General features: G+C 31.0%; 1 protein-coding gene across 1 annotated transcript in view; it reads right to left on the bottom strand.

Moving 5' to 3' along the window:
- The window catches only part of LOC143241984 (collagen alpha-1(IX) chain-like), a 35,558-nt gene extending 20,921 nt beyond the window's left edge, over positions 1-14,637 (bottom strand). Inside the window, exons 1-4 of the mRNA XM_076485328.1 lie at positions 14,437-14,637; positions 12,497-12,562; positions 10,468-10,606; positions 2,236-2,452 (exon numbers count right to left, since the gene is read on the bottom strand). Of these exons, the coding sequence (XP_076341443.1) occupies positions 2,236-2,452; positions 10,468-10,606; positions 12,497-12,562; positions 14,437-14,500 (486 nt within the window). The 5' untranslated portion in view covers positions 14,501-14,637. The remainder of the gene's footprint in view (positions 1-2,235; positions 2,453-10,467; positions 10,607-12,496; positions 12,563-14,436) is intronic.
- Between the last annotated feature and the right edge of the window lie 543 nt (positions 14,638-15,180).

Genomic DNA, 15,180 nt, shown 5'->3' with positions numbered 1-15,180 from the left:
GATGTACAGCACAAGTAACATAGTTCCATATAAGTATGAAGTCTATGGATGTACAGCACAAGTAATATAGTTCCATATAAGTATGAAGTCTATGGATGTAAAGTACAAGTAATATAGTTCCACACAAGTATGAATTCTAAGGATGTACAGCACAAGTAATATAGTTCCATATAAGTATGAAGTCTATGTATGTAAAGAAAAAGTAATATAATTCCATACAAGTATGATTTCTATAGATGTACAGCACAAGTAATATAGTTTCATATAAGTATGATTTCTATGGATGTACAGCACAAGTAATATGGTTTCATATAAGTATGATTTCTATTGATGTGCAGTACAAGTAATATAGTTCCATATAAGTATGAATTCTATGGATGTACAGCACAAGTAATATAGTTCCATACAAGTATGAATTCTATGGATGTACAGCACAAGTAATATAGTTCCATACAAGTATGAATTCTATGGATGTACAGCACAAGTAATATAGTTCCATACAAGTATGAATTCTATGGATGTACAGCACAAGTAATATAGTTCCATATAAGTATGAATTCTATGGATGTAAAGTACAAGAAATATTGTTCCATATAAGTATGAATTCTATGGATGTAAAGTACAAGAAATACTGTTCCATATAAGTATGAATTCTATGGATGTAAAGTACAAGAAATATTGTTCCATATAAGAATGAATTCTATGGATGTAAAGTACAAGAAATACTGTTCCATATAAGTATGAATTCTATGGATGTAAAGTACAAGAAATATTGTTCCATATAAGTATGAATTCTATGGATGTAAAGTACAAGAAATACTGTTCCATATAAGTATGAATTCTATGGATGTAAAGTACAAGAAATATTGTTCCATATAAGTATGAATTCTATGGATGTAAAGTACAAGAAATACTGTTCCATATAAGTATGAATTCTATGGATGTAAAGTACAAGAAATACTGTTCCATATAAGTATGAATTCTATGGATGTAAAGTACAAGAAATATTGTTCCATATAAGTATGAATTCTATGGATGTAAAGTACAAGAAATACTGTTCCATATAAGTATGAATTCTATGGATGTAAAGTACAAGTAATATAGTTCCATACAAGTATGAATTCTATGGATGTACAGCACAAGTAATATAGTTCCATATAAGTATGAAGTCTATGGATGTACAGCACAAGTAATATAGTTCCATATAAGTATGAAGTCTATGGATGTAAAAAACTAGTAATATGGTTCTATATAGGTATGAATTCACAAGGTCAGCAGTACTAGTAGTATGGTTCTATAAGGTGTGTATTCTATGGATGTAATACAAGTAATGTAGTTCTATACAAATATTAATTTCTAACATGAAAAAACTTGTATTTCAGTTCATTGAAAGCAGTAACAAAGTACATATTTTTGGCAATGTTGTCTTAATTATTTGTTTAGCTAAAATAATTGTTATAACTTAATTGTTAGAAATCCAGTTTTTAGAAAATAAAGCTTCTAGAGGGTTTGAATGAGTAGTGAAAGAAAACTTTATTAGAAATGTGCAACATTTCAATAAACGTATATCAAATATCACTATAATATTAAACTGTCGTACATCTTACATTAAGAGATAATCTGTGTCTTATCATGCATCAACACACCTGGTATGATATCTCGAAACTGTCGATATACAGGGGCTATCTTGTATTAGTGTTTTACCCAAGATAAAAAAGTCTTTGAAATAAGGCATATTTGAAATAAGGCATATTTCTGCTTTCTTACAAAATTTGTGTTTGAAATTTAAAACACAAGTAATTAACATGTTACAATAATGAATTACCACCTTCCACAAAGCAGTTTATGTAATTAAAATGTAATGAAGACGCTATGGATGTAATAATAAAGGAACGAATAGAAATATATATCTAACATGAACTGTTCACTTAAGGATGATTACATCAGAGATGTAAATTTTCAACTGTTTCAGAAATATTTTCCCACCGTAAAAAACTGTAACATATAAAAAATTATTTTACATTTTTCTTTTTACTATTTCTGCTTCCTTATTGGATACCGTCAGTGTAAAAAACCACACTTACACTTTATTGTTCATACACACATTGAAACCCAGTAAACTATTACATGCACTTAATCTCTAGGATTAGGTCACATATTAACACTAATTAGGGTACTCAAACACAACGACAATATTATCCATTACCACACATTCAGTAAATATGGGCGGCTTACCTCAACATCAGTGAAGGTGGCTGTTTGAAGTCTGCCCTGGAAGTCAAGAAAATAAAAGTCCATTTCATTTGTCTTGGGGTAGAAAGTGATTCCAAACTGAGGCTTGCCCAAAAGGTCGTCAATACGGATTAGATTCCAGGAACGTTTCTGAAGGTTTCGCTTCCGAAACGTAGCAACAAAGGAAAATTGACCTGGCAAACCCAAAGGAAAAATAGTCCTGTTGAAAAAGGCCATATATATATTAGTACTGAACATAAACAGTAGATAAAGAGTAACTAGTAATACTGGAAGAATGTGAAGAGAAAAATACAGATGTTTGTACTGAACATAAACAGTAGATAAAGAGTAACTAGTAATACTGGAAGAATGTAAAGAGAAAAATACAGACGTTTGTACTGTACACACACAGTAGATAAAGAGTAACTAGTAATACTGGAAGAATGTGAAGAGAAAAATACAGACGTTTGTACTGTACATACACAGTAGATAAAGTGTAACTAGTAATACTGGAAGAATGTGAAGAAAAAAATACAGACGTTTGTACTGTACATACACAGTAGATAAAGTGTAACTAGTAATACTGGAAGAATGTGAAGAAAAAAATACAGACGTTTGTACTGTACATACACAGTAGATAAAGAGTAACTAGTAATACTGGAAGAATGTAAAGAGAAAAATACAGATGTTTGTACTGTACACACACAGTAGATAAAGAGTAACTAGTAATACTGGAAGAATGTAAAGAGAAAAATACAGACGTTTGTACTGTACACAAACAGTAGATAAAGAGTAACTAGTAATACTGGAAGAATGTAAAGAGAAAAATACAGACGTTTGTACTGTACACAAACAGTAGATAAAGAGTAACTAGTAATACTGGAAGAATGTAAAGAGAAAAATACAGAAGTTTGTACTGTACACAGACAGTAGATAAAGAGTAACTAGTAATACTGGAAAAATGTGAAGAGAAAAATACAGACGTTTGTACTGTACACAAACAGTAGATAAAGAGTAACTAGTAATACTGGAAAAATGTGAAGAGAAAAATACAGACGTTTGTACTGTACACAAACAGTAGATAAAGAGTAACTAGTAATACTGGAACAATGTGAAGAGAAAAATACAGACGTTTGTACTGTACACAAACAGTAGATAAAGAGTAACTAGTAATACTGGAACAATGTAAAGAGAAAATACAGATGTTTGTACTGTACACAAACAGTAGATAAAGAGTAACTAGTAATACTGGAACAATGTGAAGAGAAAAATACAGACGTTTGTACTGAACATAAACAGTAGATAAAGAGTAACTAGTAATACTGGAACAATGTAAAGAGAAAAATACAGATGTTTGTACTGTACACACACAGTAGATAAAGAGTAACTAGTAATACTGGAACAATGTGAAGAGAAAAATACAGACGTTTGTACTGTACACAAACAGTAGATAAAGAGTAACTAGTAATACTGGAACAATGTGAAGAGAAAAAATACAGACGTTTGTACTGAACATAAACAGTAGATAAAGAGTAACTAGTAATACTGGAAGAATGTAAAGAGAAAAATACAGACGTTTGTACTGAACATAAACAGTAGATAAAGAGTAACTAGTAATACTGGAAGAATGTAAAGAGAAAAATACAGATGTTTGTACTGAACATAAACAGTAGATAAAGAGTAACTAGTAATACTGGAAGAATGTGAAGAGAAAAATACAGATGTTTGTACTGTACATACACAGTAGATAAAGAGTAACTAGTAATACAGGAAGAATGTAAAGAGAAAAATACAGACGTTTGTACTGAACATAAACAGTAGATAAAGAGTAACTAGTAATACTGGAACAATGTAAAGAGAAAAATACAGACGTTTGTACTGAACATAAACAGTAGATAAAGAGTAACTAGTAATACTGGAAGAATGTAAAGAGAAAAATACAGATGTTTGTACTGAACATAAACAGTAGATAAAGAGTAACTAGTAATACTGGAAGAATGTAAAGAGAAAAATACAGATGTTTGTACTGTACACAAACAGTAGATAAAGAGTAACTAGTAATACTGGAAGAATGTAAAGAGAAAAAATACAGCCGTTTGTACTGTACATACACAGTAGATAAAGAGTAACTAGTAATACAGGAAGAATGTAAAGAGAAAAATACAGATGTTTGTACTGAACATAAACAGTAGATAAAGAGTAACTAGTAATACTGGAAGAATGTAAAGAGAAAATACAGATGTTTGTACTGAACATAAACAGTAGATAAAGAGTAACTAGTAATACTGGAAGAATGTAAAGAGAAAAAATACAGATGTTTGTACTGTACACAAACAGTAGATAAAGAGTAACTAGTAATACTGGAAGAATGTAAAGATAAAAATACAGATGTTTGTACTGTACACAAACAGTAGATAAAGAGTAACTAGTAATACTGGAAGAATGTGAAGAGAAAAATACAGATGTTTGTACTGTACACAAACAGTAGATAAAGAGTAACTAGTAATACTGGAAGAATGTAAAGAGAAAAATACAGATGTTTGTACTGTACACAAACAGTAGATAAAGAGTAACTAGTAATACTGGAAGAATGTAAAGATAAAAAATACAGATGTTTGTACTGTACATACACAGTAGATAAAGAGTAACTAGTAATACAGGAAGAATGTAAAGAGAAAATACAGACGTTTGTACTGTACACAAACAGTAGATAAAGAGTAACTAGTAATACTGGAAGAATGTAAAGAGAAAAATACAGACGTTTGTACTGTACACACAGTAGATAAAGAGTAACTAGTAATACTGGAAGAATGTAAAGAGAAAATACAGACGTTTGTACTGTACACAAACAGTAGATAAAGAGTAACTAGTAATACTGGAAGAATGTAAAGAGAAAAATACAGATGTTTGTACTGTAGACACACAGTAGATAAAGAGTAACTAGTAATACTGGAAGAATGTAAAGAGAAAATACAGATGTTTGTACTGTACACAAACATTAGATAAAGAGTAACTAGTAATACTGGAAGAATGTAAAGAGAAAAATACAGATGTTTGTACTGTACATATACAGTAGATAAAGAGTAACTAGTAATACTGGAAGAATGTAAAGAGAAAAATACAGATCTTTGTACTGTACATATACAGTAGATAAAGAGTAACTAGTAATACTGGAAGAATGTAAAGAGAAAAATACAGATGTTTGTACTGTACATATACAGTAGATAAAGAGTAACTAGTAATACTGGAAGAATGTAAAGAGAAAAATACAGATGTTTGTACTGTACATACACAGTAGATAAAGAGTAACTAGTAATACTGGAAGAATGTGAAGAGAAAAATACAGACGTTTGTACTGAACATAAACAGTAGATAAAGAGTAACTGGTAATACTGGAAGAATGTAAAGAGAAAAATACAGATGTTTGTACTGTACATACACAGTAGATAAAGAGTAACTAGTAATACAGGAAGAATGTAAAGAGAAAAAAATACAGACGTTTGTACTGAACATAAACAGTAGATAAAGAGTAACTAGTAATACTGGAAGAATGTAAAGAGAAAAATACAGATGTTTGTACTGTAGACACACAGTAGATAAAGAGTAACTAGTAATGCTGGAAGAATGTGAAGAGAAAAATACAGACGTTTGTACTGTACATACACAGTAGATAAAGAGTAACTAGTAATGCTGGAAGAATGTAAAGAGAAAAATACAGACGTTTGTACTGTACACACACAGTAGATAAAGAGTAACTAGTAATGCTGGAAGAATGTGAAGAGAAAAAATACAGACGTTTGTACTGTAGACACACAGTAGATAAAGAGTAACTAGTAATACTGGAAGAATGTAAAGAGAAAAAATACAGACGTTTGTACTGTACACACAACAGTAGATAAAGAGTAACTAGTAATACTGGAAGAATGTAAAGAGAAAAATACAGACGTTTGTACTGTACACACACAGTAGATAAAGAGTAACTAGTAATACTGGAAGAATGTGAAGAGAAAAATACAGACGTTTGTACTGTACACAAACAGTAGATAAAGAGTAACTAGTAAAACTGGAAGAATGTGAAGAGAAAAAATACAGACGTTTGTACTGTACATACACAGTAGATAAAGAGTAACTAGTAATACTGGAAGAATGTAAAGAGAACAATACAGAAGTTTATACTGTACACAAACATTAGATAAAGAGTAACTAGTAATACTGGAAGAATGTGAAGAGAAAAATACAGATGTTTGTACTGTACACACAGTAGATAAAGAGTAACTAGTAATACTGGAAGAATGTGAAGATAAAAAATACAGACGTTTGTACTGTACATACACAGTTGATAAAGAGTAACTAGTAATACAGGAAGAATGTGACGATAAAATACAGATGTTTGTACTGTACACACAGTAGATAAAGAGTAACTAGTAATACAGGAAGAATGTAAAGAGAAAAATACAGACGTTTGTACTGAACATAAACAGTAGATAAAGAGTAACTAGTAATACTGGAAGAATGTAAAGAGAAAAATACAGATGTTTGTACTGAACATAAACAGTAGATAAAGAGTAACTAGTAATACTGGAAGAATGTAAAGAGAAAAAATACAGATGTTTGTACTGTACACAAACAGTAGATAAAGAGTAACTAGTAATACTGGAAGAATGTAAAGAGAAAAATACAGACGTTTGTACTGTACATACACAGTAGATAAAGAGTAACTAGTAATACAGGAAGAATGTAAAGAGAAAATACAGATGTTTGTACTGAACATAAACAGTAGATAAAGAGTAACTAGTAATACTGGAAGAATGTAAAGAGAAAAATACAGATGTTTGTACTGAACATAAACAGTAGATAAAGAGTAACTACTAATACTGGAAGAATGTAAAGATAAAAATACAGATGTTTGTACTGTACACAAACAGTAGATAAAGAGTAACTAGTAATACTGGAAGAATGTGAAGAGAAAAATACAGATGTTTGTACTGTACACAAACAGTAGATAAAGAGTAACTAGTAATACTGGAAGAATGTAAAGAGAAAAATACAGATGTTTGTACTGAACATAAACAGTAGATAAAGAGTAACTAGTAATACTGGAAGAATGTAAAGAGAAAAATACAGATGTTTGTACTGTACACAAACAGTAGATAAAGAGTAACTAGTAATACTGGAAGAATGTAAAGAGAAAAATACAGACGTTTGTACTGTACATACACAGTAGATAAAGAGTAACTAGTAATACAGGAAGAATGTAAAGAGAAAAATACAGATGTTTGTACTGAACATAAACAGTAGATAAAGAGTAACTAGTAATACTGGAAGAATGTAAAGAGAAAAATACAGATGTTTGTACTGAACATAAACAGTAGATAAAGAGTAACTACTAATACTGGAAGAATGTAAAGATAAAAATACAGATGTTTGTACTGTACACAAACAGTAGATAAAGAGTAACTAGTAATACTGGAAGAATGTGAAGAAAAAATACAGATGTTTGTACTGTACACAAACAGTAGATAAAGAGTAACTAGTAATACTGGAAGAATGTAAAGAGAAAAATACAGATGTTTGTACTGAACATAAACAGTAGATAAAGAGTAACTAGTAATACTGGAAGAATGTAAAGAGAAAAATACAGATGTTTGTACTGTACACAAACAGTAGATAAAGAGTAACTAGTAATACTGGAAGAATGTAAAGATAAAAATACAGATGTTTGTACTGTACATACACAGTAGATAAAGAGTAACTAGTAATACAGGAAGAATGTAAAGAGAAAAATACAGACGTTTGTACTGTACACAAACAGTAGATAAAGAGTAACTAGTAATACTGGAAGAATGTAAAGAGAAAAATAGAGACGTTTGTACTGTACATACACAGTAGATAAAGAGTAACTAGTAATACTGGAAGAATGTAAAGAGAAAAATACAGACGTTTGTACTGTACACAAACAGTAGATAAAGAGTAACTAGTAATACTGGAACAATGTGAAGAGAAAAATACAGACGTTTGTACTGTACACAAACAGTAGATAAAGAGTAACTAGTAATACTGGAAGAATGTAAAGAGAAAAATACAGATGTTTGTACTGTAGACACACAGTAGATAAAGAGTAACTAGTAATACTGGAAGAATGTAAAGAGAAAAAAAATACAGATGTTTGTACTGTACACAAACAGTAGATAAAGAGTAACTAGTAATACTGGAAGAATGTAAAGAGAAAAATACAGATGTTTGTACTGAACATAAACAGTAGATAAAGAGTAACTAGTAATACAGGAAGAATGTAAAGAGAAAATACAGACGTTTGTACTGTACATATACAGTAGATAAAGAGTAACTAGTAATACTGGAAGAATGTAAAGAGAAAAAAATACAGATGTTTGTACTGTACATATACAGTAGATAAAGAGTAACTAGTAATACTGGAAGAATGTAAAGAGAAAAATACAGATGTTTGTACTGTACATACACAGTAGATAAAGAGTAACTAGTAATACTGGAAGAATGTGAAGAGAAAAATACAGACGTTTGTACTGAACATAAACAGTAGATAAAGAGTAACTAGTAATACTGGAAGAATGTAAAGAGAAAAAATACAGATGTTTGTACTGTACATACACAGTAGATAAAGAGTAACTAGTAATACAGGAAGAATGTAAAGAGAAAAATACAGACGTTTGTACTGAACATAAACAGTAGATAAAGAGTAACTAGTAATACTGGAAGAATGTAAAGAGAAAAATACAGATGTTTGTACTGTAGACACACAGTAGATAAAGAGTAACTAGTAATGCTGGAAGAATGTGAAGAGAAAAATACAGACGTTTGTACTGTACACACACACAGTACATAAAGAGTAACTAGTAATACTGGAAGAATGTGAAGAGAAAAATACAGACGTTTGTACTGTACACAAACAGTAGATAAAGAGTAACTAGTAAAACTGGAAGAATGTGAAGATAAAAATACAGACGTTTGTACTGTACATACACAGTTGATAAAGAGTAACTAGTAATACAGGAAAAATGTGACGATAAAAATACAGATGTTTGTACTGTACACACACAGTAGATAAAGAGTAACTAGTAATACAGGAAGAATGTAAAGAGAAAAATACAGATGTTTGTACTGTAGACACACAGAAGATAAAGAGTAACTAGTAATACTGGAAGAATGTAAGAAGAAAAATACAGACGTTTGTACTGTACATACACAGTAGATTAAGAGTAACTAGTAATACTGGAAGAATGTGAAGATAAAAATACAGACGTTTGTACTGTAGACACACAGTAGATAAAGAGTAACTAGTAATACTGGAAGAATGTAAAGAGAAAAATACAGATGTTTGTACTTTACACACACAGTAGATAAAGAGTAACTAGTAATACTGGAAGAATGTGAAGATAAAAATACAGACGTTTGTACTGTACATACACAGTAGATAAAGATTAACTAGTAATACTGGAAGAATGTAAAGAGAAAAATACAGACGTTTGTACTGTACACAAACAGTAGATAAAGAGTAACTAGTAATACTGGAACAATGTAAGAAGAAAAATACAGATGTTTGTACTGTAGACACACAGTAGATAAAGAGTAACTAGTAATACTGGAAAAATGTGAAGATAAAAATACAGATGTTTGTACTGTACACAAACAGTAGATAAAGAGTAACTAGTAATGTCAGTTATGTTAGTGTTGTAACATGTTTGGTGTTTAAGGATGAACACGTTAATATATCTGTTAGTGTTGTAACATGTTTGGTGTTTAAGGATGAACACGTTAATATATCTGTTAGTGTTGAACCATGTTTGGTGTTTAAGGATGAACACGTTAATATATCTGTTAGTGTTGTACCATGTTTGGTGTTTAAGGATGAACACGTTAATATATCTGTTAGTGTTGTAACATGTTTGGTGTTTAAGGATAACTACACTAATAGTTCTGTTTGTGTTGTTTTGAAGTTAAGCTAGGGGCTATCTGTGCTCTGCCTACCATGGGTATCGAAACCCAGTTCTAGCGGTATGAGTCTGAAGACATACCGCTGTACCGCAAGGAGCAGTTCTGTTAGTGTTGTACCAGACATTTGTGCTAGTTTTATTGATAAATTAATTTAAATACGATTTTTGATGAGAGTAAATGTCCCCAAAAGGTTATAAGCTATGATTTCAAAAAGAAGAAATAAACTGAGTCAAAGAAATGAAAGTGAAATGGATATGAATCTACCTGGTAGGCAGTGTCAGGTTTGTCCTCTTAGGTGATAATCTGTATGCTCTCTGCATTTTGTTAGAACCTTCAACTTCAGTCACGCCTTCAAAACCTAATTCTACATCATCCAATCGAAAGTTTCGTATCATATCAAAACCTGTAATACATAAATAACATATGTAAGTCAGAGACACAAAACACTGGTTTAAAATACAAAATAAAACCCGCAATATATTTGTATGAAACAGACGAAAACTAACGTTCTTTGTTATCCCAAAACATACTGTAAAAACCAAAACTAACGTTCTTTATTATAACAAAACACCCTGTAACGAACTAAAACTAACGTTCTTTATTATAACAAAACCCACTGTAACAAACTAGAAATTAACGTTCTTTATTACCACAAAACACACTGTAACGAACTAAAACTAACGTTCTTTATTATCACAAAACACCCTGTAACGAACGAAAACTAACATTCTTTATTATAACAAAACCCACTGTAACAAACTAAAACTAACGTTCTTTATTATCCCAAAACCCACTGTAACAAACTAAAACTAACGTTCTTTATTATCACAAAACACACTGTAACAAACTAAAACTAACGTTCTTTATTATCACAAAACACACAGTAACAAACTAAAACTAACGTTATTTATTATCCCAAAACACACTGTAAGAAACTAAAACTAACGTTCTTTATTACCACAAAAGACACTGTAACAAACTAATACTAACGTTATTTATTATCACAAAACACCCTGTAACAAACCAAACTAACGTTCTTTATTATCCCAAAACACAGTGTAACAAGCTAAACTAATGTTCTTTATTGTTACCAAACACATTGTAAGAAACAAAGGTAACCTTACATACTACTTTATAAGGCAGTGATCAAAAGATGTGACACGATATAGATAAAAGCTTCTGTCGTTTATCATCACGTATTCGATATACTCGACACAAATGATTGCTGTCCTTATCATCATATCAAGCATACGGAATAAAACTTGTAATACATATATATCCTGTTGTAATGAATTTACTGTTGTAGTTTTCTTTTTTTCATGTGACCTATATTCTTGACCGTGTATTAGGCAAGTCTTGCCTGTTCTCGAAATTTTAGATAATTCTTGAAAGTGAAAATCGACAATAGACCAGTGTTGAAAACTCTATAAACTCGCGTGATTGGTATATAAAAAGGACGTGCTAAGAGACACATGTATTATTATTAGTGGACAGCTACAGTTAGTGTGCTAATACGTCTTGGAAACTATAACTGTAATTGACGTCTATTAATCGGAAAACGACAAAATTGGGCCAGGAACGTTTATAAATTTCGAACAGTACGAACCGTTCAACTTTAGCGAATAACTTCGAACGTTAATATTTGTACGAGGACACTGGGTTTTGTTGTCAGCAAAAGCTTACATTCGTAATTGGCGCAAGTTCAACCAAGTTAGTTAGCGAAGTATAACAATATCTACTCAGAATCCTCTTCGTGGACCCGGATGGTTGATCACATATTCGGTTCTATACTAGATAGAAGACTACGCATAGTTTGTAAGTTTGTGAAACTTATATATAAACCAGTGATGACGAGAAACCCACTTGTTGAGAAATTTATATGCAAAAACGGCTCGTTTGGGCTGAGAAAACACTTTACATAGAAGAGCGAACAACGTTTCGACCTTCTTCGGTCATCGTCAGGTTCAACGAGCCGTTTTTGCATATAAATTATATATAAACCATCAATTATAATGACTTCAGTTATAACTTTTATTCTAAACTTTATTGCTTCTACTGTTTGGATATTAAAATATATTTGTGTGAAAAAACACACGAAAATTGTGTGTATCAGTCTTGTTAGCAAATACCATATATTTAACATATATTAATATTTAATTAACTTTTAGATTCAAATTTCCGGTTATTTGAAATAGTAATACGTAACGTGTGACTCACATGTATGACAGACAAACATCTACTGTTTAGTGTCTGATTAAAACTTGAAGTAAAAAAACAAAAATGAAAGTAATACCTGGGAGGTCATCCTGGCCTGGCCTGATTTCCGGACAAATATTATTTATGTTATTGGCGAATTCCTCTAAAATAAATAAATAAATAAATATATGTGTATGTATCCTAATTTTCTTAATTTCCTAGTGAAGTAACAACCAAATGAAATAAAATTTTAAAATTGGAATTACATTCCATCATATCAATTTTCGTATTATAAGAAAAGATTACTTTAAGATTTCGCGTCGACAAATTAAGTGTTATAGAGTAGTTTAATGCTAATTATTCAACATTTCAAATCAGTATTATGAGATTAAAGCGGAAATAAAAACCCATTCAGGAAAGATATTGTTTCAAGCATTAAATAATTTAGTCTAAATAACTGTATAGCTGTAATGGAAAGGCGTTGCTTAAGGTCTTTATAAAAGTGGGCCCGACATGGCCAGATGGGTTAAGGCGCTCGACTCTAATCTTACACTGCTACATTAGGGACGACTAGCGCTGATAACCCTCGTGTAGCTTTGCGCGAAATTAAAAAAAGCTAGGCCTAACAGAAAGACAAATATTAAATCATTAATAAATGCTAGAAAATAGGCTGTGCCTAGGCATGACTCAATATGCATTAGTTACTAAAACGAGAAACCTATTTTTTAGAAAATAAAGGTTTTGAAAGGCTTGACTTTGTAATGTAAAATCTATTATAAATATACGACGTTTTCTGAAAATGACAAAATATTGTCGAAACTCCTACATTTATAATAAAGTTTATTCATTACCCGTCTCGAAACGCTTTCATTACAGCATTTTTATACGAACCAAGTGATTATTGATAGGTTAAGCCTAGGCAAGACATGATTTTAAATATACATTAAAACATTAATTAATTCAGCCAAAACAGGTAAGGCCTAGGCGAGAATAGATTTTCAGTATGTGCACTATTTGCATAACTCGGTTTGATGAGGATAAACGTCTACGAATGAACTCGCAGTAAATACATTAGGCCTAGAGAAAGGGCGGTAATGCAAACACGACGATGTTAATACGTTGCTAAATGAACTAATTCTTTGAAAACTGACCCACACATTTGTTTCCACCTACTACAAAACTATTAATGAGAATCAAGAAACGGGAAATTCATCAAACCTTTTCAGATATTTCTTTTAACAAGAAAGTCTAGGGCATATCGTATTTACTTCAGAGAACTTTATGAACATTTCATTTCAGATCTGTTTCATTTAATTATTAAATTTGTTTGTTTGAGATCGCTCACTAGCTACAAACCGTTTTGTTCAATACCAAAACTTATTAGCTAAGTTAGACCACAAGCTTTAAAAGGTCCAAGCGCTTTGCCCTGTTTAGTGGTGAAATAAATAACTACAGTGAAATTCAAATACATAACTTTCCCAGTTTTATTTAGAGTTAAAAATAACTTAAAATTTCATAAAAGCTATATAATAAATAAAGAATAGGGGAAAATTCTTTGGAAAAGTAAAACAAATAGTACATATTATGTTTAACAAATCTGATATCAAGTGTTTAACAAAAAAACATTTATATATAACATAAGATTTAAATACAAGTCCTGTAACCTATGGTGGACACTGGGTAAATGACCTTGCCTGGTGATGGGCTATATTAATTTGAATTATCATACCAACAAGTTAGTTTCGCAATGAAGGAGGAAGAGGTCTAATGTACCTGACCCTCCTGGGTATTCAACATCAATACCCAAATACCGACACAGTGAAACTTGGAACTTTCGCAATGATGGTTTTCAAAAACGTGTTTTATTTTTATGTAAGTTATTAATATGTGGTTACTACCCCTTAAAAACTAGAATTATTAAAAACAAAATTGCATACGTTATTTCCATTGTATTTGTTAGTTTAAATAAGAAGAGTACAAAATGCTTGTATTAATAAAAATTATATGTACATACGTATATAAACATATACTACTCACGTGATAACACGAGATCCTGAGGAAGCAAAGTGATTGCTATGGTAACCAAGGCTAATGGCCACATGTCCGAGAAGGACCTGAAAACAATGGACACATTAAACGCGGCAAATAATGCACAGTCGTTAACCTTTTACAATATTCAAGCAAGTCTGTTTGTTTATTGTTAAACACAAAGCTACAAAATGGACTTTCATATGCTGTGCCCACCGTGGGTTTTAAATTTTGACCTTCAGACTTACCACTGAAGGGGCTTCAAAAAAAAACTGCTTTGCTTATGATAAGAAAAGTAGACATTAAGTGAAATAAACAACTTTTATGACCTAAATCGAAACTAATCGTTTAACGTCGTAAGCTTTAATGTAATCTGAAAGCACAGTAATGTCTATGGTGTTCTGAGGTTCGCTTATTTTTCTGCGAATATTCACTGGAATGGTTCGACATAAAAATGTGTTACGTAGCAACATATGAGTTTTCTTAACCTCGACTAAACTTCAAGCAAAAAAAAAAAAGACTGTATATAAATTAAAGCTCAATGAAACTGACAAACACAAAGTTAAAGACAAATTTATTTAGCGGTAACTATATACCAAAAACATTCTTCTCAGAGTACAGATGTCACTCACTACTTGCCAGTAGAAAATACCCTTGCCACTTTATATATTGTATATTTGACTTTGCTCTATTTTAAGTGTATGTAGTACACTAATTGAATGTCTTAGTTTTGAGAGTAATTAGGGCGAAAGG

Source organism: Tachypleus tridentatus, unplaced genomic scaffold, assembly GCF_004210375.1.
Source record: "Tachypleus tridentatus isolate NWPU-2018 unplaced genomic scaffold, ASM421037v1 Hic_cluster_1, whole genome shotgun sequence".
Classification (NCBI taxonomy): domain Eukaryota; kingdom Metazoa; phylum Arthropoda; class Merostomata; order Xiphosura; family Limulidae; genus Tachypleus; species Tachypleus tridentatus.
This window is presented reverse-complemented; position numbering and strand designations above follow the sequence as displayed.